This window comes from Neoarius graeffei, chromosome 16, assembly GCF_027579695.1.
Source record: "Neoarius graeffei isolate fNeoGra1 chromosome 16, fNeoGra1.pri, whole genome shotgun sequence".
In the NCBI taxonomy this organism is placed as follows: domain Eukaryota; kingdom Metazoa; phylum Chordata; class Actinopteri; order Siluriformes; family Ariidae; genus Neoarius; species Neoarius graeffei.
In genome coordinates this window covers 15923719-15949894 of record NC_083584.1, presented here as the reverse complement: position 1 = coordinate 15949894, position 26176 = coordinate 15923719, and the positions used below count along the sequence as shown (strand labels likewise).

At 40.7% G+C, this 26176-nt stretch overlaps 1 protein-coding gene across 4 annotated transcripts in view; it reads right to left on the bottom strand.

Annotated features, from left to right (window-relative positions):
- camsap3 (calmodulin regulated spectrin-associated protein family, member 3) overlaps window positions 1–26176 on the bottom strand; it is an 85630-nt gene that overhangs the window by 14365 nt on the left and 45089 nt on the right. For all 4 annotated transcript variants that reach the window (XM_060942568.1, XM_060942569.1, XM_060942571.1 and 1 more), the window contains exons 3-5: window positions 7047–7178; window positions 4035–4112; window positions 1–139 (exon numbers count right to left, since the gene is read on the bottom strand). In XM_060942568.1, coding sequence (XP_060798551.1) covers window positions 1–139; window positions 4035–4112; window positions 7047–7178 — 349 coding nt within the window. The remainder of the gene's footprint in view (window positions 140–4034; window positions 4113–7046; window positions 7179–26176) is intronic.

Here is a 26176-nt window from a genome sequence, read left to right as displayed (position 1 = left end):
CTTCTAAGCGCAGCAGGCCAGGACAGTAGTAGTGTATGACGGCAGCTATGGCACAGCCATTAGAGAGATCCTTCACTTCATTCACAACAGGAAAACAGGGCTTGATCTTAGACAGCAGCTTATCCTTCCTGTACCGGAGCTGCACATGACAGGAATGGGGAGGGGATTTGTAGGAGTCCATGCAAACTTCCTCAAACAAGTTTTTTTTTTAATCTAGAGCTGCATATGAAATGGCGTACTTTGCATATTCTTAATATGATTAGTTTGTTCACCCTGAGGCTGTGTTTCAATATTCTTTAACACGCTGTAACCTTTTTCCTTTGAAGGACGCCATCTTAAAGGAACAGTCCACCGTACTTCCATAATGAAATATGCTCTTATCTGAATTGAGACGAGCTGCTCCGTACCTCTCCGAGCTTTGCGCGACCTCCCAGTCAGTCAGACGCAGTCAGACGTGCTGTCACTCCTGTTAGCAATGTAGCTAGGCTCAGCATGGCCAATGGTATTTTTTGGGGCTGTAGTTAGATGCGACCAAACTCTTCCGCGTTTTTCCTGTTTACATAGGTTTATATGACCAGTGATGTGAAACAAGTTCAGTTACACAAATTGAAACGTAGCGATTTTCTATGCTATGGAAAGTCCGCACTATAATGACAGGCGTACTAACACCTTCTGCGCGCTTCGACAGCGCATTGATATCTGAGCTCCGCATCAATGCGCTGCCGAAGCGCGCAGAAGGTGTTAGTACGCCTGTCATTATAGTGCGGACTTTCCATAGCATAGAAAATCGCTACATTTCAATTTGTGTAACTGAACTTGTTTCACGTCACTGGTCATATAAACCTATGTAAACAGGAAAAACACGGAAGAGTTTGGTCGCATCTAACTACAGCCCCAAAAAATACCATTGGCCATGCTGAGCCTAGCTACATTGCTAACAGGAGTGACAGCGCGTCTGACTGCGTCTGACTGACTGGGAGGTCGCGCAAAGCTCGGAGAGGTACGGAGCAGCCCATCTCAATTCAGATAAGAGCATATTTCATTATGGAAGTACGGTGGACTGTTCCTTTAAGAGCCGTTTCATTACTTTATTAGCTCAAGTGAAGTTTGTTCAATAACCTCTTGGAGAGGTGATGGAACAAGCTAAGATTCAGAAGTAAACTTTGCCCATAAATTACCAAGATATGAAGCAAATTCATTCCTGGTTCCTTTATAAAATAAAATAAAAATTTTAAAAAAAGGGACAAAGCTGTCCAAGTGTAAATGTGAGCACAAAACGTGAAAAAAAAATATATTTAATTTTTTTTTTAAAACTGAGCTTTATGTAGCAAACTACTCCATCTGTCAAACATTACTGTTGACGTAATATAGTTTCTTTTGCGAGCTAGATGGTAAACGTGCTTTGTGAAGGTTTTAGCTCTTATTTTGTCAGTCACTGATACGTACAATTCTATAGTAAGCACATGTAGTGAGCAAATCACCAAGGAAATCAATTCATGCGTGTTTATAAGGGCAAATCCTCATCGTCGCTTCCTTCCTCACTCGGCAAGTGATCACATGTGTGATGTAGAGGTTACGGACTTCTGGATTGTGAAGGAAAGTCAGGCGAAGGCATGATCAAAAAAGAGTATTGAAGCAAGAGACAGGAAATTCAGCAAGACATACAGGAGTGTACCATCATCTGGACACCTTTAGGACTCATTGTGCAAGCAAAGGAGCCAAGACATCTAGCTAAAATTAGTCACACGTAGCAAACGCTGTACAATACACAATATAAATCAACATTTAGGGCCACTTTAAAATCTAAGATGTTACAACAGTTCTTTAGAGAGATCCAATCAGAAATACGAACACACTCCTGAAATATTTAAATAATATTGGCTGGGTTTTTTTCATGGTATATCAGATATATTCCATTCAGCTAGCATGATACTGAACAAGTCGAAGACGAGTAGCTGAATGGAATATATCTAATACCACGAAAAAAAGCCAGCCAATATTATTATTATTATTATTAATAATACAAATTCCTTTCGGCTGTTCAATGCGTCTTTCTCTTTCAAAATTCTCTCAAAATCTTCCGTATTTAACAAAGCAAACCCGGCGGCCATGTTTGTTTACAAATTGTCCCAGTCGCTTGCTAGCATGGACGTTTTATGTCTCTGATGTGTGACGTCATGTTGTCTTGACAACCATGCAATATGGTAAACCATATTCATTCAATGCTCATTCTCCATTGGGTAGAGTGACGTAATACATGTAGGATAAGCGATATGCTAACAATATTGCATGCCAATTTATTCTGACAGATTGAACATTGTTCAGGAAAACTATTCTGTGTAAAGATAACCACGTTTATTTACATACGTGTGTTAATTTTTTTTAAGTGGCTTGTACATTCAATAAAATGTTGATCAGGAAAAAAAATTACGATATCTAATTAAATATTACAAAATAAAATGATGCAACAGTGAAAATTAAACATCCAGTATTCGGATAAATCCAATCAACCACTCAGTCAGTCACACAAAAAAAACGTCTGTGTGTAATAATCCATCCATTATCTGTAGCCGCTTATCCTGTTCTACAGGGTCACAGGCAAGCAGGAGCCTATGCCAGCTAACTATGGGCGAGAGGCGGGGTACACCCTGGACAAGTCGCCAGGTTATCGCAGGTATGTGTAATAATAATATAAATAATATCTCTCAGGAAAGCTCATCATGATGATTAGAATTCATCACAATGTAGATATAATCAGCCTGCCCTTGTGTATAGTACGCCATTTCAGACACTGCTTTGGGCTGAGTACAATATAATTACCTCCGCCAATGTTGTTGGAGGAGGTCATGTTTCCACCTCCATTTGTTTGTCTGTTCCTAACTTAACTCAAAAAAATAGTGAACAGATTTTGATAAAATTTGGAGGAAAGGTGAGCCATGGACCAAGGAACAATTGATTAGACTTTGATACAAATCCAGATATGTACATGGAACAAGGATTTTTTTTTTTTTGGTCTGTTCCCAACGTAACCCAAAAAGTAATGAACGGATTTGGATGAAATTTGGTGGACAGCTTTAGTATTCTCCTCCGTTCAATTGATTTCATGTTGATAATACATGGCTTGGCGGAGGTATGCACTCTACCAAATGCCCTTCTAGTTCAAATCTCATTTCATAAGCCAAAAAAAAAAAAGAAAAAAAAGCCACAACACATTGAGAAACGAGAACTGCACATTATTACGACACATGCACATACAACAGCAGGTTAAACCTGGGATGAAAAGAAAAAAAAAATACCCAAACACATTCAATGACCATATTTTAATGAAGTAAATAAAATCTTTCCAAAGTGCAAGAGTGAGAACCCATGCAGAGCACCTCAACCAAATGCAGTGAGAATGAGGTCGGCAGAGATGGAGAACAAACAGCGAGGACATTGTTAGAGGAAAGTGGGACGAACGGGGACTCAGGAGAGGAGACGGGCTCTGAACAGAGGTAGCTGTGTGAACAGCCAACACCTGATATACCAGAGGAATCTGGCTTATCTACAAATACTGTAACCTCCTTCGTATGGCCACATCAAGCCTAAATAAACACACCTCGTTCATGAAGGATCGTTTTCCGACATTTAAGCTTCATGAATCATCCAAGCTTTAACCAGATCCAATTAAAAGGGGTGTGTGCTTGACACCTCTCTGCCAAACTGTGTGTACTTTCTTTAATGAAGGAAAGCAGATTACTGTCACAATCCATAAAAGACGACCGCAAGGGATAAAAGAGTGATGGGATGGACGACGAAAAGAGAGTGAGATAGACTTACAGGAACAAGTTTCCAGTACCAGCGGGTGGGACACTGTGAGAGACAAGTGACACGAGTACAAAGGACAAAAACAGGGGAGAAGGGGGGAAAAAAAAAAACAACACAGAAGAGAGCTATCAAAGTCCACCTGAGTGGGGGAAAAAAGGAAAAAGCAGCACAGAAGAAGGAGGAGGAGAGAACATTACGACTGTACAGAACCAGTACATTTATCTTACCGAGGCCTGAACAGGCTGGGGCTCTGAACTCTGCTGGGTTTGGTCGCTCTCTGTGCGTTCCTTCAACTTCTCATTTAACTATATTGGGGGTAAAAACAAAACAAAACAACAAAAAAAAATCCCAACTTGTTATTAAAATGCTCTATAGCAGAGCTGTCTGAACAAATCTCTATCATATTTACATAACCTGAAGACCAAATATCTACATATTCATAACTGAGACTGCAATTTCAACCTCTAATTGTCCAACACAAGTATTAGAACCTGATCGTCATTCAACCATCATGGCCATTTTTTCTTCTTTTAAACACAGTATGTGTACATACATTTCTCAATCAAATAAAACCAACAAACAAAATAAATATGTAAACTAAAAGTGGCATGCAACAGGTTAAACATTTCAAACATCACGCACCAGAGTCTCTGGGGTTTTGGTGTCTGAATTTTAAAATGGTTTGGGGGGGGGGGGGCTTCATTACCTGAAATCCTACAACATGAGAATATATATTGAAGAAAATATCATTTGAAATGGGCTCTAAATGTGTGTAAAAGGAGTAAACAAAAACAAACAAACAAATAAAACCTGTGTTGGAAGAAGGGAGAAAATGAATGAAGCAGTTTTACTGAGGTAGAAAAGATAGATTCGATAGACAGAAAGATAAATAGATAGACAGAAATGAAGATAAATAAAAGATAGAAAGACAGATCAATAGAAAAAGACAGACATAAAGATAGAAATTAAATAGCTATAAAGTTAAATAGAAAGAAAGAGAAAGATAAATAGATAGAAATATAGACAAAGTTAAATAACTAGAAAGGCAGATAGAAAGATATAGATAGAAATTAAATAGCTAGAAAGTTAGAGAGATAGAAAGAAATAGAAAGATTGAAATATAAACAGATAGAAATAGACAAAGTTAAATAACTAGAAAGGCAGATAGAAAGAAAGATGCATAGAAAAATTAGATAGAAATTAAATAGCTAGAAAGCTAGAAAGAAAAAGTTAAATAACTAGAAAGGTAGACAGAAAGATGGATAGATAAATAGAAAAAGAAAGAAATAAACAGATAGATAGACAGATAGAGAGATATTCATTGTTGGGTAAAGTTGAGTTCATCATGGTGGATTATTATACGGATCCAGGGTTGGCAAAGAAATGCAAAATTAATTTCAACTGATCCGACTGTAATTAAATATCAGACAATCAAGCATTCATCTCATCTCATCTCATTATCTCTAGCCGCTTTATCCTTCTACAGGGTCGCAGGCAAGCTGGAGCCTATCCCAGCTGACTACAGGTGAAAGGCGGGGTACACCCTGGACAAGTCGCCAGGTCATCACAGGGCTGACACATAGACACAGACAACCATTCACACTCACATTCACACCTACGGTCAATTTAGAGTCACCAGTTAACCTAACCTGCATGTCTTTCGACTGTGGGGGAAACCGGAGCACCCGGAGGAAACCCACGCGGACACGGGGAGAACATGCAAACTCCACACAGAAAGGCCCTCGCCGGCCACGGGGCTCAAACCCGGACCTTCTTGCTGTGAGGCGACAGCGCTAACCACTACACCACCGTGCCGCCCAATCAAGCATTACTATAGACAAATAAAATCTAATCTAAAACCTCAGTGTGTCATTTTCTTTCGAAACGTTTGTTCTGACTGCAGCAATATAAAAACATCATGATTTCACTCTTCACAGGTATTTAAATCCTAAACGCTTTCAGTCATCAGTGTCATTTTAAAAGTCTCTGAAGCAGTAAAGGCTTTAAAATCTCAAACCCCACACACTTCAGGCAGCAGTCCGTTTGAGTATTTATTTTGCAGTAAGGGGAAAATGAGTCGGGAGTGAAGATCAAGTCTCACTGCACAGCCTGGTCATAACTGGGTCTATGTTCAGGTGTGGTTTATACGACTACCTGTTCCCAGTGCAGCCCTGAGGGCCACACCACCCGCTGCACCACCTTTCCCTGTCTGTGAAACATGTAAAATGTGCGTAATAATGCAGGTCTTTGTGTTGAGTCATTCTAATTTTCGTGAGTTTGGCGAGACGTAGACAGCACACGCTCGTTTTCATGTCTCGGGAGATAAGTGAGCCTGTACAAGCGTCCTCCCTGAACTACCATAATCTCCAGAGGTGCAGAAATGTTGGCTTTCTGGCTTTGACGAGTTTTACGGCAGAAATGCAGCTATGAGGGCCAGACTCTGAACCCAAACCAGACGTGCACTTCACCTTTTAAGCTTTAAAGTAACAGAGATTCTCAAACTGAGGGTAACAACAGGGGAGCAAGCAGACAAGCATTCGCCTTATGGATGCGAGATCATGAGTTCAAATCCCAACAATGCCACAGGATTCCATGTGAGCAAAATCAGTCACATTTCTGTGTAGAAGAGATGGATACACTCTTTCCTGTCAATCCAAGTGACACTAGTCAGTCAGGAGCATCTCTGAGCTCAGGTATGCAGAAGACGGTAGATAGCGTTTTCCTCTGAGTGGGTCACGCTGTTCTGTATTAGCTTTTAAAAGTAAGCTTAAATAAAAGCACATACAAGACTATTTAACCATTAACTAATGAATTTCTAAGTGTAAAAGAAAATAATAAATTAAATACCGATAACAGAACAGCAACAACTTCGTTCATCTTTACTTCACAAATTCATCAATAACTTTTCCAACACCGATATTTCTAGCCGGCTTCCTTTTGATAAATAGGAAAGTTAGAAGAGTCACTCCTTGCTACCTGTTTGTTGTCTTGTTTGCCGTCATACATAGCTGTGTTTATTTTGTATGAGGATGGGTGTGTGAGAAAGGTGTGTATTGTGTATGACACGCATGTGTATTTGTATGAACTGGATATAGAATGATGCTTTAATCAGGTTTGTCAAGCTTGTATACTTCACTTGGCTCAGATATGTTCTGCGTGTTCACTGTGAGACCTTGTGCTGGGCAAACTTGTGTTTTGCGCGACACTGTGTGTGTGGTTATACAGTGTGATACACTCACCGTGTTGACCCAGTGCAGTAGCGTTCTCTCCCAGCCGTTTACTCCCCCGAGTTTCTCCACTCCTCCGCTCACCCTCACCGTCTCCATGGCTCCCACCGCCATTAAAGCATCCATCACTGCTAAGTGGGCGCTCTACACCAATCACAAAGAGAGAAGAACCACTCTGAGAACACGGATGAAACACAGCCACCATGAAGGTCATCAAGCCATTACGCGTCATGTAATAAAGCAGAGCAGGGATGTTCAGACAGCAAGGCTTTGGCTAATGGAGGGAGTCTGGAGAGAGACAGGAGGAACCAGAGGAACACCCTGCCACCAGGTGGCTCTGGGGCTTATGATTGTAAAATAATTATTTTTCATTAAGGTGCAACTGGAACAATCCGAATGACGATGACTGCATACCAAGTCCAACGTAGATCAAGTGCTTTAATTAACACTGACAGTGATGAAAAGGCTCATAAGCTAAATTTAAATATTGTTGGGGGGGAGGGGGCTTAAATCCTCTGTTAAGTTGCATTTTATGGATCCATCCATCCATCATCTATATCGCTTATCCATCTGGGTCTTGGGAGAAGTTGGAGCTAATCCCAACTGACCTGGGGCGAGAGGCAGAGGTCATCCTGGGCAGGTCGCCCATTAGATCACTGGATTTAACACAGAAATGAGCATTGGTGCATTTTATACAATTTTAAAAAAATGTAAATATTTGTGCTACAAATATTGCTTGTTGAGAAATTGCACCAAGACTGCACTCACCATGATGGAACAACATTTAAAGATGAACAAGGAGTAGCACTTATGACGAATACGAAGGAAGATATCACAAAAACATAGGTACCCTATGGGTACATGTGGCTACTGCTTATAAATAAAATTGTTTTCTGTTACCATGTCCATACAGTAAATATAGCATATATATTTACTCTGAGTCAGTAGCCACAAAAATGAAGCGTAATCCAAAAATGAACAATTTTTAAAAAAAAAACAGAAGTAAAATATACCAAGTGTCTGTACTTTATATTATTCTACTCTTGCCTCTTACAGTTTTCAAAACTGAAACCTCCGAACCAAGGCTGACATACACACGCTGTCGCCATGACCAAAACTCTTATTACCCGGAAATGGCCTGGTACTAGAGCTCAGTGGAACGCACTTTCCCTATGTAATAAGCATAAACACGTCTGAAAGCGATTTCTTTAGTCTCGTCCATTTATTTCGAATGGTGAACCGAACTGCATACACACACCGGCCATTTTAATCGGAACACGTGTATGCGCAATGCGTGATTGTTACACTCTTACAGCACGATGACGTAGTGGCTAGTGCCTCTATATGAGGCAGTAGCCATAACAAAAACAATTTCGACCTTTTTGGTGACCTTGACTGGATGACCCTCAAAATTTTGGAGGTTCTATTTGAGACCAATGCCAATCTATCCTGAAAGTTTCATGAAGATTGATCTAGCCGTTTTCCTGTAATATTGTTAACAAAAAACAAACAAAGAAACCTGACCAAAAACAACACCTCGCCCCCTGGTGGACTCTGTCCTGGGTGAGGTGGAAATGATAATAATAATAATAATAATAATAATAATAATAATAATAATAATAATAGCTTCAATAGTGAGAAAGTATACGATAATAATCAATGGCAGCAATAGATAACTGAAATGGTCAAGTTTTCTGTAAGGAAATGTTAACATTTATGGAAGGAGCTCTCAGCGTCCAAAAGATTTTGTACTTTCTAGTTTCTTAGCAGCTGCGGGGTTTTTTTAATTTATTTATTTAAAAATATCTTACTAAATTCAAGAGCAAGGGGAGGAGGCTGGTGAGGGAATGACTGCTTATAGCTGCTACACTCTCAGAAATAGGGGTACAGTAGAAGTCTGGTTCTGTCCTCCAAGGTACAGTCTACACTAATGTACCCTCTCAGGTTCATTATTGGACCTCATGGTAACTGTGTGTACCTTTTTAGGACCAAAAGGTTACATACAAGGTTCCCAATCAGTATATAAAGGGTACAAATTACCTTAGAGGGTACTACCCCAGTGACAAGCCATTGTACCCCTAAAGGTACAAATAACATACTTTATTTTCCGAGAGTGTATAACATAAGCGAAAAGAGGAACGAACTTGTTTCGTGGACATTCCACATCATCAAATGTACCTATAAACTGATAGTCATTCAGTAACACATTTTAAAAAAAATAATTAAACAAACTCTTACTGAGCACGTAGTTGAAATTTATTTGTGATCATAGATAGATAGATAGATAGATAGATAGATAGATAGATAGATAGATAGATAGATAGATAGATAGATGGATAATGATCATACACGCATGTGTGTGTTTGCGTGTTGCGTTTCACAATGAAAACTCTGAACCAGCTGCTGTGAGGCACAGAGCCATGGATCAATACTGCGTATGAAGTACACAGCTTTTCTCTTCCTTGTGTCTGTTCCAGCAGGACTCCTGGTTCAACTTCCTCTTTCTCTCTAAAATATTACACCATGACTCACTGTGATGGATTGTTGGATCCAGTTTGTAAATATATTTCCTGGCAACTACTTCCTTGTCCTACAAACCTCTCGTCTCTATCTGCAGTGTCAGGATGTGGGTGTACAAACTTATGCTCACGACGCCTCCCTTTCTAATAACGTGTTTCAAAATGTACTGTAAATTCACATGTCCATTCACGCCTGCACCTGCTGCACCCTACACGAGTCAGAGGTTTGACCTCCCACATCCTGAGGCTGTTAGTCGTCCTCCTCTTATCCTCCCATCCCATTACGGAGAGAGAGAGCCTCATTAAAACTACATGTCAACATCAGCAGGTCAGCCAGGGAGAGCTTCTTCAGCCTTGATAAGATAACACACACACACACACACACACACACACACACACACACACACACACACACACACACACAGCTACTATTCTTTCTATTTTTACCGTAACGCACCCGATCAGATCGAAACTGAGACAAGAAGTCACTCTGGCAATTCGCACTTTGACCTGCTGGGAGTGGAATGGCTGACACGTTAAGAGGTCCAGAGGTCAGCGGTCATATACTGACACTAGGTTTGCACAATATTATTTTGTTCACTTCAAAGCAACTCGCAGAAGTCAAATAATAAACCGATTTTGCCATTTTTGAACAAAGGCAAAGCTATAATTAACAGTTATTCCACAAAATCAAGTCGTACATGAGCCGATAGCCGATGAGGCACGTACCACCGCATTGGCTATAAGCCAAATACGACGAGATTAAGTGAAATAATTGTTTTATTCTATACACATTCACTGGTTTTGAGAAATGGTACATTTTTTTCATTTTTTGCAAATTCGAAAAATGGGGGGGGACTTTATACAAAACGTCCGACAAAATAATTTCTGCTTAGAACGTAAACAAACCGGCGAAATGTCAGGAGAACTTTGTGAAAAATGCGATGATAATTCTTGAAAAAAAAAAATTTTTTAAAGCTGTTACCATCAAATACTTTTATTCCATATTTTGTTGCCTTTTTTTGTATTTTGGGGGGTTTTGTTTTCGAGTAGAGTTTTTATTTCATCCTCGGTTGGTTCAGCAACACGCGCCGCCATTTTGTTTTTCTCTACTTATGGTACATGAGCCGATAGCCTAGTAGTAGAGTAGCCAATCAGAGCGTGCAACTGCTCATATTCAGTTAATGTAAATAAAATAAACAAAACACTGATATGGTGAAGTTTTCTGTAAGGAGACAATCAAATCAATCAAATCTATTAATTAACAATTTTACACAAAATCCTATTCTTGGTTCAATCTAAACAGATAGCCTATACTAGTTAAAATCAAAACTTTTTTTTTTTTTTAAACAAACATGTTTAACACCCCAAGTAGAACCTGAATGGAGTCATGAAGAACCTCCAGATTTCCATCACTAACTGGAATTCACAGTTCAATGAAGTGAAACTCTGAGTGAGAAGCTTATCTTGGATCAGGCTGTCAGTTGGCGCTGTTGTGACCAAGCCAGCGTTTGCAAACAGTCTTCAAGGACGAGCCCTGTGCACTTCCGCTACTGGCTAAAGCTGTGCCAAGTGCTGGCCTCTGAGGACAGCCAATCATTACTAGCTAGCTGGAAGACAGCCAGAGGTTTACTGCATCCCCTTCCTTTTAAAAATAAATAATAAAAAGGCACAGAGAGAGAGACACACACACACTGCAGTTTGTGCAGCATGTTGTGCGATCTGCTGACTGAAGTGTTGGGACACACTTGACCAGTCTGCCCTTCTGTTGGATTGTCCACACGCAGTGCTTCTGGTATAATCATTAACCAGGTTCAGTGGAGCAGCAGGTCAGAAGAACATGCAACCAGTCAGTCAATTTGCATAAACCCATGTTTCCTTTTAGAGTAACTTTACACCACATAGACACACCATTTTGTGAGTGACCAGTCGACTGGCCAGACTGCACAGTTGAGTGGTAGCACCAGATGACAGGTTCAGCTCTGGTCCTGTCGCTTAAATTTCACAGTATTTGCTTCTGGGATTCTGGGACAAGCTGCCAATCTGGGGGTGATGCTGCATCTTGCGCACCCTTCCCAGAATCCAATTCACTGCTTTTGTTTACATACGTGCCACTGAGTTTTGAAAGCACAGGACCACTATTCTGCGAGCTCAGTTTGTGTGCACTCACCTAGCTGAATACCGAGCCTTTACAAGAAACCTTGGGGGGGGGGCTTTGAACCCAATCCCAATATGCCGGACATGTTATTTCCTTCATGGCCACCTATGAGACTGCCGAGGCCAGATCTGGTCCAGTACAATGGAATAACCATAAGAAAATGGAATTGTATGTAAAATGTTTTATTCTATCCACATTCACTGGATATGAGCAATCGCATGCTCGGATTGGCTACTCTACTACTAGGATATCAGCTCATATACCACAAGTAGAGGAAAACAAAAATGGTAGAGCATATTCCTGAACCAACCGAGGACACAATAAAAACTCTACTTGGAAAAAAAATAAACCCAAACAATAAAAAAAGGCAACAAAATATGGAATGAAAGTATTTGATGGTAAGAACATATATCTTATTTTTTCAGGAATTATTACCACCACATTTTTTTTTCACAAATTGCTCCTGTCATTTTGCTGGTTCATTTACATTCCAAGTGGAAATTATTTTGTCGAATGTTTCGTATAGAAGTTTTTATTTATCGAATTTGCAGAAAATAAAAATGCTCCGTTTCTCAAAATCCAGTGAATGTGGTTAGAACAAGAGAGATATTCCACTCAATTTCGTCGTACATGGCTTACAGACAATTCAGGACTACGCGACTCGTCAGCTATCAGCTGACAAGTATGACTTGATTTCATGGAATAACTTAAATATGCTTTGACAAAATATCAATTTCACATTACAATTTACAATCTTCTTGGAAAGATGAGCTGTCCCCTTTCAATAAACTCACTGGGAAACTGGGACTCAACTGGCCAATCAAACTGGAAAATACTTCAAGTTTTGGAGTTGTACTGGAAGTACAGCTAGTCAACCAGTCATGGATGCAAACGGCGCGCCTTTTGGAGGATGCCGCCTTTTTCACGGCTGTCTGGGGGACTTGTGTGAATCGCGCAGATCCGATGAGTTTTTTTTGTTTTTTGTTTTTTTTTTGGGGGGGGGGCGTTGGAGTGTCTGATTATAATTTCATCAAAGTAAATTCTGTATTAAAATTACTAAATAAGCAAATGCCGTTACAGTCCATGAAACATAGGAAGTATGAGAAGAAAACAGTAAATCAGAAAGCTGCGCACGTAAAGCCAATTGGCTGCGCGCCATTATCTGCTGCTGGCTGCACTTCACTGCACGCGCAAGGATTTCCATCAGTCCAATGTAAGTTACGCAAGTTATGTAATTGGCTTTATGTGCGCAGCTTTCTGATTTACTGTTTTCTTCTCATACTTCCCATGTTTCATGGACTGTAACGGCATTTGCTTATTTAGCAATTTTAATACAGAATTTACTTTGATGAAATTATAGTCAGACATTCCAACGTGCCCCCCCCAAAAAAAAAAAAACCTCATCGGATCTGCGCAATTCACACAAGTCCCCCAGACAGCAGTGAAAAAGGCAGCATCTGCCAAAAGGCATGTCGTTTGCATCCATGACCAGTGTTCAGGAACTTTTCTAGCTCACGGTGCCAAATAAAATGGGTATTAAACCTAATTACTCCTTAATTCAGAATCCATACATCTACAGATTAGTGGAAACGGAGATGATAAAACAAAACACTTGGGGTGGGGGTGCTGTCATAGCAAAATAATCAACAGCATACAAAGAAGGGTTACTATTACTACCCTGAAGTTGATCATTTTCCTCCATTAGCATACCCCGAAGTTGTTCTTACACCACAGCAATTTGCAAATTATTATTATTTTTTATTAATGAAGGAGGGCGGCACGGTGGTGTAGTGGTTAGCGCTGTCACCTCACAGCAAGAAGGTCCGGGTTCGAGCCCCGTGGCTGGCGAGGGCCTTTCTGTGTGGAGTTTGCATGTTCTCCCCGTGTCCGCGTGGGTTTCCTCCGGGTGCTCCGGTTTCCCCCACAGTCCAAAGACATGCAGGTTAGGTTAACTGGTGACTCTAAATTGACCGTAGGTGTGAATGTGAGTGTGAATGGTTGTCTGTGTCTATGTGTCAGCCCTGTGATGACCTGGCGACTTGTCCAGGGTGTACCCCGCCTTTCGCCCGTACTCAGCTGGGATAGGCTCCAGCTTGCCTGCGACCCTGTAGAAGAGGATAAAGCGGCTAGAGATAATGAGATGAGATTAATGAAGGAACATTTTTATATATTTGTTTATAGTTATAGGTACATTTTTTTGTTATGTAAAATCAAATTAGTTCCCACTGAATCATTCATCTTCATTATCAGCTTTAACTTTATACCTTGACATTAAGAAAAGACAGAAGAATTTCATCTCATGTGACAGAAAAAAAAAAAAAAACCTCAAATTCCTCTCAAGTTCAAGACTTTTTACCTCCGACTATTAAAGCGCCGACACTGGAGACTCCTTCCATAAAACGTTAAATGTGTTTAAGTGTCCACCATCCCTGTGTCTGAGATCACTCACTCGTTTATTACTCCCTATACAGGGAATTACTACATACTGTAGAGGACTATACAGTGAGCTCATTGGTAAAATGAAAACATGCTTTTGGACACTAGTCTGTCGTGCTGGTATTTACATCATTACTGTTGCACAATTAAAACGTGCCAGATCAGTCGGCTGGTGGGTTTTCAAAATAATAAATATATGCAGGCATTTTTGTGATAAGTACATATTATACTGAGCGCATTTCCCACAATAATCAATACAAAAGTACCTACATCTTTCAGTTCTTTTAAATGAAGGCTGAATACTTTTTCTTCTTTGCCGCTGCCTTTTATTAAATCAAATTTGAGACTTTTAATTTGATTTCTTTCAGAGCGACCACAATGCATGATGGGCATCCTCACTATATAGTGCCCTATATAGTGAGTAGGGAGCAATTTCGGACACAGGGCTTATAAGACCCTGTGAATGGACACAATACAAATAACATACGAGAATAAAAGTATTCATATAAAATACTCTGCCTCAGATACCGATGGCCACTAAAGTATTTGCCAACGATTTGTACGTGTGGTAAACCCTTCAGTATTGACCATGCCATGTCATGCATGAAGGGTGGTTTCGTATATCAAAGACACAATGACATCTGTAATCTATTTGCCAACCTGCTGAACGATATTTGCTATGATGTCCAAGTGGAATCTCACCTTCAACCACCCATAGGTGAAGCACTAGAAAACCGCACCAATGCTGTTTCAATCTGATGAAGCCTGTTTGGACACAAGTGCCCGTGGTTTCTGGCAAAGGGAGCAGCATGCATTTTTCGATGTAAGGATCTCCAATCCTTTTGCAAACCAGAAACTACAATCTACCTTCACTTCCAACGAAAACGAGAAGAAACGCCATGATAACCAACAGGCCATTGAAATTGAACATGGCTCATTCAGCCCTTTGGTTGTTATACCGTATGGAGGAAGTGGGAGAGAAAGAGCATTTTCGAAGAGAGCTTTCTTCAAAACTAAGTGAGGGAAAAAAAGACCTTGAAATGAGTGTTTTAGTACACCGAGAACCAAAGTGTCCTTCTACCTCACTTGATCAGCAGTTTTCTGTATCCGAGGCTCCAGATCTATTAAACCTGGAATCAATGTGGATTTGGCAAATGTGGAGATTTGCAATGCAGTTGGCCAAATCCAACTAGGATGGCATGGATTGGTTAAGAAGGATGATTTTTAATATCAGACTGCTTTCTGTATATTTATATTTTTTGTAAGACTCACTTGAGTGTATAATAAAGTTTAAGTACAAATCCAAATAGATTGGTTGGTTGATGGTATGCATAACATTTGCTAACAGAGTGCTGCAACTAAATGTTTACCATGATATATCTACAATATTTTAACATGGAAGCGAAGAAAAAAAAAAAACCTTCGGTACAAACATACAGTTACTTCAAGTCAGTTGATTGTTGCAAATTATTGTAAACATGGACAGGAATGCACTGTGTCATTATCAGTAGTCATGCTGTATCGTCTAAACCAAGACTAGCACGCACTTCACTGTTGATAGCTGGGTAAAACAGCTGCACTTTAGCTTTTTGTCTAGAATTCAGCCATATTATACTGAAAAATGATTAAATGTGGAAAAGTTAACATGACGTTTAGGTTATCAGGCTGCTGACTGATCCGATTCCTGTGATATTTGTCTTTTTTTCCTGTAACAGTGGCTTACTTGCAAATTACACACATCTCACATGATGTGACCCTGACTTCTAACCCACAAGCTCAGTGAGAATGTCAAAAAACAAAAAGACACGAGAAATAACACACACAAAAAAAATGCAATACTTTTTCATGATACACAGCAGATCACCATATTGACATTTCTTAAATCCTTTCAAAACACTAAACCCAGTTTTCGTTCTTCATCTGGACCTCATGATGGCCGCAGAGGATCCGGAACCCATTTTGGGAACACCGAGCATCAGATGGGAGTACGCACACAGACTCATTCATACCTAGTGGTAATTTAGCACAGCTAATCTCGACCTACAGTGGATATTAAAAAAAAAAAAGTAATTGTACACGGGGCGGCACGGTGGTGTAGTGGTTAGCGCTGTCGCCTCACAGCAAGAAGGTCCTGGGTGCGAGCCCCGGGGCCGGCGAGGGCCTTTCTGTGTGGAGTTTGCATGTTCTCCCCGTGTCCGCGTGGGTTTCCTCCGGGTGCTCCGGTTTCCCCCACACTCCAAAGACATGCAGGTTAGGTTAACTGGTGACTCTAAATTGACCGTAGGTGTGAATGTGAGTGTGAATGGTTGTCTGTGTCTATGTGTCAGCCCTGTGATGACCTGGCGACTTGTCCAGGGTGTACCCCGCCTTTCGCCCGTAGTCAGCTGGGATAGGCTCCAGCTTGCCTGCGACCCTGTAGAAGGATAAAGCGGCTAGAGATAATGAGATGAGAAGTAATTGTACACATCCTGTAAATTTTTTTTTTTTAAATCAGAAAAAAAAAAAAATAGGAGACCACGATAATTAGTTTCAAAACTTTTCCTACCTTTAAATGTGACCTATAACCTGTACAATTCAATTGAAAAACAAACAAATCTGTTTGGGGGAAAAACATTTTAAAAAAAAAATGTACAATAAGCTGGTTGCATAAGTGTGCACACCCTTAAACTAATACTTTGTTGAAGCACCTTTTGATTTAATTACAGCATTCAGTCTTTTTGGGTTCACACCTGCCATCAATTAAACTGACACTGATTAACCCCAAATAAAGTTCAGACATTTACTCATTTGCATCCTTCAGCAAAAGCCAAGGTTCACAGAGAGCTTACAAAGCAGCAAATTAAGGGCCTTTTCATTGTTGAAAAGTATCAGATCAGGAGAAGGGTGCAAAAACATTTCCACGGCATTAGATATACCATGGAGCACAGTGAAGACAGTCATCAAGAAGTGGAGAAAATATGGGACAACAGTGACCTTACTGAGAACTGGACGTCCCTCCAAAATTGGTGAAAAGACAAGACGAAAACTGGTCAGGGAGGCTGCCGAGAGGCCTACAGCAACACTGAAGGAGCTGCAGGAATTTCTGGCAAGTACCGGTTGTGTACTACATGTGACAACAATCTCCCGTATTCTCCATGTCTGGACTATGAGGTAGGGTCAAAGAAAAACATCCAGGCCCGGCTAAATTTTGCACAAAAAAAAAAAAAAAAAAAACGCCCTCTCCCAAAAGCATGTGGGAAAATGTGTTGTGGTCTGATGAAAGCAAGGGATGAACATTTTGGCCACAATTCCAAAAGGTATGTTTGGCGCAAAAACAACACTGTGCATCACCCAAAGAACACCACACCCACGGTGAAGCATGGTGGTGGCAGCATCATGTTTTGGGGTTGTTTTTCCTTCAGCTGGAACAGGGGCTTTAGTCAAGGTGGAGGGAATTATGAACAGTTCTAAATACCAGTCAATTTTGGCCCCAAACCTTCAGGTGTCTGCTAGAAAGCTGAAGAGGAATTTCATCTTTCAGCATGACAATGACCCCAAGCATACATCGAAATCAACAAAAGAATGGCTTCACCAGAAGAAAATTAAAAGTTTTGGAATGGCCCAGCCAGAGCCCAGACCTAAATCCAATTGAAAATCTGTGGGGTGACCTGAAGACGGCTGTGCACAAGAGATGCCCTCGCAATCTGACAGATCTGGAGTGCTTTTGTAAGGAAGACTAGGCAAATATTGCCAAGTCTACGGTAGATGTGGCAGACTGATAGACTCCGACCCAAAAAGACTGAATGCTGTAACTAAATCAAAAAGGTGCTTCAACAAAGTATTAGTTTAAGGGTGTGCACACTTATGCAACCAGCTCATTGTATGGTTTTTTTTTTTTTTTTTTTTTTTATGTTTACCCCCCTAAGAGCTTTGTTTGTTTTTCAACTGAATTGTACAGGTTATAGGTCACATTAAAGATGGGGAAAGTTTTGAAATTATTTATCGTGGTCTCTTTTTTTTTTTTTACATCAGAAAAATGAATCATTTTAACAGGGTGTATACACTTTTTACATCCACTGTACAGGCATGTTTTCAAAAGTTGGGAGGAAACCAGAGAACCCTGAGGAAACCCACATGGACACGGGGCAAACATGGAAATCCCATAGACAGTAACCCGAGCTCAGGACTCAACACCTCCAGTAATTCTAGGTCTATTTCTTTTTTTATTCAAATATTTTAGAGAAAAGGGCAAATGTTCACTCAGTGGTTAAAGTGCTGATGACACGTTTTTGACATCTTTGGCGATGTTTTATAACATAAAAAGTCATTCCCGATGATCCATATATTAATTCACGAAGGCGCCTATTTTACAAGTTATGATAAAAAACGCGGCTATTTGGGCAAATTTGATGGGGCTACAGCACCCATGAGACGAAGGAGGAGGAGGAGCTATATGACGTCAGCGAAAGAACCTTCCTCCTAACTTACCAGTTTGTTATTGATGCGACAGGTGTTCATTTTGTCATTATTATTATTATTATTATACATTTTTTATATATTATATATATTAATATTAGTTATTATGCCTTCGCGTTGTGTTGCCGGCTTTTGCTCCAAAACCTACAAGGATGGGGTAAGTTTATTCAAGTTTCCCAGAGATCCCGAGCTGCATGCGAAGTGGGTGACACAAGTCAGGCGCACTCGTAACAAGTGGGAGCCCTCACCAACATCCGTCCTGTGCTCTGAACACTTCGATTTGGATTGTTTTGACACCCTTCCCAGCTTAAAAGAATCTCTTGGGTGTTCAGTTCAGCACAAACGTGTGTTACTACCATCAGCAGTGCCTACACAGTGTTGCCAGATTGGGAGGTTTCCCGCCCAGTTGAGTGGTTTCAAGTGCATTTTGGTGGGTTTTGAACATATTTTGGGCTGGAAAACGTCAGCAGTATCTGGCAACAGATACTGCTGACGTTTTCCAGCCCAAAATATGTTCAAAACCCACCAAAATGCACTTGAAACCGCTCAACTGGGCGGGATTCCTCCCAATCTGGCAACACTGCCAGTATTCCGGAGGGGGTCTACTCGTAGCTATGCCGGATCCAAAGACAGTCCTCCTGTCAGAACATGTGTTGTGAAACGACATAAGATAAAGGTACGTAGAGCTATAGATTCTACATGATAATCATAAATGTAATCATAAAGTCGGCGTGATATCAGTCATGTATTTGCTTGTGAAAGCTTGCGGCTTTCATGTAACTGCCGCCTAGCAACGACAGGCAAAGGGTTAAGAGGGTAGGCTATCATAGATTCTATTCGGAAGAGATCAACACAATTCTAGACTCCCAGAAGAGGAAGAGCTAGCACTAGAGAGTTCACCGGCGTTTTCATGCGCCATTTCCATTGAGTAGAACAGCCAGTGAACCGCAGCGTGTTCTCCCGCTGACGTCACAACATGGCCGCGAGCCACGGACCCAGTTTTCTTGCGCTGTGCAATTAAAAGTTGGATATTCGCGTAACAGCTTCTTTTCACGTAATTATAACAGAAATCTAACGTTTGCCATGTTGTATAGTTTATTTAAGAAATTGCATAGAGTCATGTTCGTGTCATCAGCCCTTTAAGATGCTGGATAATGGTGTCCTAACCCTAACTCAAATGCAATTAAATGCAAACAATTTAAACAGGAACAACAGGAAACAGTAAAACAACAAGTAAAATGAATATAGATTTTAACATCCAATCCAGTACGAAGCTGTGAACTGTCTAGTACACCTGGTACCTTCCATCTTAATAACAAACATGAAGATATACTGAATATTCAAATGTTCATTTCCTTAAAATCGTAACTTTACCTGAAATTAATATTACTAACAGAATCCTGACTTGTACAATAGACTGATAGCAGTCATGTGGAGGAGTCAATAAAAAGCCAGGCTTCTGCTGAAATCAATGATTTAGTAAAAAAAAGTGGGCGAGACAGAAACAATATGCACCAGCAAGCTATAAAATGCTCGGGTATGATCTGTTCCTGGGGAGATAAATTCTGACAGAGGGAAAGAAATGAAAGGAAGAAATGAGTGTGTATTTCAGCTCTGCAGTACAGTAATTATTCTGAAAAGCTAGCGCGTAGCAATTTCATGACAAAAGCCAAGGAATAAATAAGAGAGAGTGAGACGGTATGTATGCGTGTGTGGCTTGGATATTCGTTCCCACCCTTCAGAGCTTGCTAAGCCAAATCACAAGTTCAACCTAATGAGAGGGTAGTGAGGTCCGTCGCTGTACCAGAGGACAAACAAGCTGCCAAATCACCATAGCAACCCACGATGACCCACAATGCACCGCTTAGCAGCCTAAAGCACCATCACTAAGCTCCTGGTCGAGTGGAGTTGGAGATTATATGCACAGCAGATATCCACCATTATAAAATCAAACATTTAGACATCAATCAGCCTCGGGCAGGAGGTCGAGCAGGGTCAGAGGATCAGGAAGAAAGACGGGGATTCAGGAAATGGTGCTGTGAGGTGGACCGTGTCCCTTTTAGTCAAAGCAGACCCTTATGTAAACACACATCCATCTCAAGCCATCAGTATTCGCTTAAATGAAACTCGAACCCATCTCTGGACTACACACAGAATGACACAATCAAATAACTAATTTATTCTATCCACATTCACAGGATATAAGCAATTGCACTCGGATTGGCTACCCTACTACTAGTCATATACCATGAGTAAGGGGGGGGATGGCGGAGCATGTTGCTGAACCAACCGAGGACGAAATAAAAACTCTACTCGAACCCCCCCCAAAAAGCAACAAAACATGGAATGAAAGTATTTGAAGGCAAGAACCCCCCCCCCAAGAATTATTATTGCATTTTTCACAAAATTGCTCCTGTCATTTCACCGGTTTGTTTATGTAAGGGCCAGTTAAGCAATAATAATTTAAGTTAAAAACAGTTAAAAATGATGATAATTTAAGAACATAGAAAAGAGTTCCATGTTCTAAATCTTATGATGTGACATCACTATAGTGGTAACTATGGTAACTGACTGTGTATACCTTAGTTTCGAGTCAGAACACGGTGGAAGCAACAGTCTTTTGACTGTGCGCCAGACTTTGTGATTTACCTTGTTTTTAAGTAAACATTTTAGAAAGACAAGGGAAGTTGTCATGTCTCGTTGCTCGTGTGGAAAAAGAGTGAGTTTTTTTTTTACTGACTCTAGAAATGGTACCGTAACCAAGGAAGAGCTAACGGAGTGCCATTACAGTTTACATTCATCTTTAAGCATTAAAATTTGTTGAATTTTTTTTAGACTGGTTCAAAAGCTCAAAGTAGTTTGAAAATTACAGAACTGAAAATGTCCAAGGAAGAATTAAATAAATGTCTAAAGCTGTTCCAGACCTCGGCACGACAGCAAGACGGCACTTTCGACAAAAAAAAAAAAAAAACGCTAAAGTTAATGCGTGTAGCCATTGATAGGTTTTTAAGAAGTCCGCCAAAGCGGAAATGATTTTATCGGATGTTTTGTATAAAGTTTATATTGAATTTGCAAAAAAATAAAAATGCTCCGTTTCTCAAAACCCAGTGAATGTGGATAGAATAAAGCAGTTATTCCACTCAATCTCATCATACATGGCTCATAGCCGACGAGGCGTGCATCAGCTCATGTATGACTCGATTTCGTGGAATAAATTCTTAAAATGTACAAGCTAGTGTAGTGTATCTCAGGTACAAGAGTGTAAACGTGTTCAAAATTGTAACAGAGGGGGCATCAACTGGCCGCCCTAGCCAAGTTTAGCAGCAGAACCTGGCACTGGACAACAGAACAGAGTACTGGACAACGACATGCTGAATACTGTAAATAAAGCACTGTCTAAGCTATAGTTCAGCGGCTGTTTCAAACATGAACCAGAGCCGTTTCTGTAGCAGATCCTCTGTTGCAGTCTGTGCATTGCTGTACATCATTTAGCTGAAGGCAACCCAGAGGGCAAGAGCCATCTCAGAGACTTTAATAGACTTTCATTTTCATGATCCTCCATTTTAATTATAATTTAGTCTGATCAGTGAACCGACATAAACTGAAATGTTTGAAGAGGAATTGAGAGAGGAATACCAAGGTATCATCTCTTCAGAGTCGGGAGCTCTTGTAAAGCAAGTCTGTGAAGATTCTCAGTCATCCAGGTCATAGTAAACTGTGGGTGGTAACTGGAGGTCCTCTCATACTCCCTTAGTCAGACAGAACTGAGGAAGCCTTTCGGATGAGAGGTGAAACGTTTTCAAGACAAACAAGTCTTGTAAAGCAACTATTTCTTCAACTATTGGCCCTTTTCCACTACCCTTTTTCAGCTCACTTCAGCCCGACACGGCTCGCGTTTCGACTACCTCCAAACAGCACGACTCAGCTCGCTTCAGCCCGACTCGGCACCCAAAACTCGCACGGTTTTGCAGTGAGGCTGAAGCCAGCCAAACCGACCCGAGTGGGGCTAGGGGCGTGAGGAGACACTCCCCTGTGCACTGATTGGTGAGGAGGAGTGTCCTCACATGCCCACACACGCCCCGCGAGCACACTGGGATCTGTAAACACCGTAAACCCGGAAGAAGAAGAATTACGAATTACGAGAATTTCTGAAGCCTTATGTGCCTCGCCTCATCTATACGCTCTTGCCAGTATCTGTTGGCGTTGTCGGTGACAACAAGCCACAGCACCAAGACCAGCAACACTAACGACTCCATGTCCTCCATGTTTATTGTTTACTAACCGGGTCGTGAGACTACCGCTTAAAAAGGTCACTGATGTCACTGTTTGCGCCGCCTAACGACATCACGTGACGTCCACCCACTTTCGCTAACTCCACCCAATGTGTCCACCCACTTCCAGCCAGCACGGTTCAGCGCGGTTGTAGTCGAAATGCAACTCCAACAGCCCCACTCAGCTCGACTCAGCCGCGTTGGTAGTGGAAAAGCGGCATATTACTGAAATAATAAGCCACATTATTACTGCAGGCAACAGCGTGGGTTAATTACAGGTTATTTCCGGATTTTATGAATTGCTTGAAATCTCTCTGTATATCTTTCCTTTTTTTTTTTTTTTAAAGAGAGGAAGAACAAAAAAAGCACTAGCACTAAACATATCCATGATATACTTAGAAGCATGCATTGTGGTGTGTGGTTACTACATGGCCCACCCTTGCTTTCAGGCACTGGATTAAATTCTGCATCTCAGCAGTGTTTTGGCTGCACCAGTCGAGGCATTCATTAGGCGTTTCCTCATGCATTAACTAGACAAACAATCCCGGGGCGCAGCTGGATCGAACCCAGACCCCCTGCACTCGTGACCTGGAGGGGAAATGGCTCCGACATTGTATTTATGAACATCCCTTCCTTTTACAAACGCTTTATTGCAAAGTAGTGAAAGCAAAAAACACAAGCTGTTGCTCTGATAACAGTACAGCCAGATCACCGGGTCTAGATAACAAATCAGCCCTAATCTACACTGATCTTTCATCCTTAGTCATAGGAGTGCTGAAGTAGGGGGCTGGGATTGACACACTACGTATGGGGGAGGGAAAAGCAAGGAAACAGCTGAGGACGAGGATGAAGAGTGAATTACAGCCCCAGCTAGAGGGCCTTGACTTCTGAACATTGCGTCCCTTAGGATCAGTTTCTCAACATACAAACTACACGGCATCGGTAAATATACTGTGACCTAGATCTCCGTCTGTAGGATGTTGCAGTTTGAAAGAAGCCACGTCACAAAAAGAACATTTTACAAAGCAAACAAGATGTGATAAGACAGGATTAAAGGAGAACACAACAACACCGCCGCCACCACCACACTGGGCTTGCAGCAGAGTTATATTAATTTCAATGGGATTTACCACAGTTCGCATTTTCATCACAGGCTTCTCGCACAAACACTCATTTTATTTATTTATTTTTTGGAGATGTGAATAGTCATCAACCAGTAGCACAACTGCTTTCTCTGCATGCTAGTTTAAAGACAAGAATCAAAATGGAAAAAGCGCTCATTTCTGCAGTGTCAAAGTCTTAAGATTTCATTTAACTATTTTCTACATGGCTCCAAATTATTCCAGAAATAATAAAAAGAGGTAGTGAAATGAACAAAGTCAGTCAAGGAAACCGGCGGCACGGTGGTGTAGTGGTTAGCGCTGTCGCCTCACAGCAAGAAGGTCCGGGTTCAAGCCCCATGGCCGGCAAGGGCCTTTCTGTGTGGAGTCTCCCTGTGTCCGCGTGGGTTTCCTCCGGGTGCTCCGGTTTCCCCCACAGTCCAAAAGACATGCAGGTTAGGTTAACTGGCGGCTCTAAATTGACCGTAGGTGTGAATGTGAGTGTGAATGGTTGTCTGTGTCTATGTGTCAGCCCTGTGATGACCTGGCGACTTGTCCAGGGTGTACCCCGCCTTTCGCCCGTAGTCAGCTGGGATAGGCTCCAGCTTGCCTGCGACCCTGTAGAACAGGATAAAGCGGCTAGAGATGAGATGAGTCAAGGAAACCTGAATAGCTCCAGCTGTTTTATTTATTTATTTATTTATTTACAGTTAGCTAACTTGCTAGTGTATACACACAAAACTCAATTTAGCTGAACTGCAAACAAAAAAAATGCTAAGTCATGGCTGCAATGTTAACTGCATCAAAACAGACACACTACATTTTTATGGATAGAACACATAGTAAAGCAAGCGTTACTAGAAATAAAATCTTAAAGACTAGATAAAAAAACCCCACACCATTAAGTGAAAAACAGGAACTCAGCATCTTTGGTTATTTAGCCATGTTAGCGAAGATGGCTAAATGTGTTTGGAGTGAGACTAATGCTGGCTTGGTAATGTTTTGTTAATGTGATATAAAAAAGTTATAGATTTTAGAACAATCTGACAGCCAGAAAATGAGTTGAGATTCCAAACTTTAATGTAACCGTCACTTTTATTTCTAAAGTTAGCTAAAGGGGTAAACAAACTATTAGCAAATGCTCTGGGTGCTTCTCATTGCTTTAAGTTTTGCTTCTTCATTTACTTTCTGTACTCGCACTGATGATGTAAGAAAAATATGCAATTTTTATCCAGCGTTTGTGAGCCTGTGTTTTTGAAGATCATTGATCTGGAAGCCTTTAACTAGCCGAGTCCTAGATTCGTCAGAGTGGATTCAAGGAATTGATTTGTCCTTAAAGATGGTGGACTTCAATCAATTTCCGTGTTGCAGGTTAATGAATGTAGGATCAAGAATGCACCTTTTGTTAATGTTTCCACAGATTGGTTGATTTTTCATAGAAATCCTGCCATGTCCATTAAAAAAAAAAAAAAAAAAAATTATATATATTATTTACAGTCATCATTCTGAAATTTTAAATGAAATTCTGCATGTTTGGATTTTTTTTTTTAACTTCCTGCCCATTACTGCAAATGTTCCAACTTGTTCTTGCTTCTCCATCGCTCTGTAAAAGCTTAAAGAGGGAAGCAGCAGCATAAGCATACTGCTGCTGTTCCTGGACTAGTTCAGGGCTCGACATTAATGGTAGTCCGACTGTCCGGGACAACCAAATGTTTGGTCCAGACAAGTCAAATCTGCATCTGCCTGTCCGATGGGACAAGTTGAATATTTGTTGAAAATCACCATTTTTAAAGTAATTATTCAAAGAGTTACATCAATAAAGGTCCAACAAAACTAGTTAAATCCCCTCAGTCATCCAGCCGTGTTATTGTTTACGAAATTCCGGGGAAGCAGAGTACAGCAGGTGCGTGTGTAAAAATAACCACGTCGTAATAGCTAATTATAGATTATTAAAAACTTTGAATTCATCAGAATTGGAGAAGTGGTGATCAAATACCTCAATAAAATAAATATTTGTGGTGAATTTTCACTTCACTCAGAGGTTCACTGTATTTTTCTTTTGTATGGTTCACATTAACCATCACAAAAGTGGTAAAATATTTCGGGGGAATTTTCCGACAGTGCCGAACTCACTTATGGTTTGTTTTAATTCACAACATGATTCTGTCCCCCTTTTGTCCAACTTGTTTTCTTTTGGTTTCAT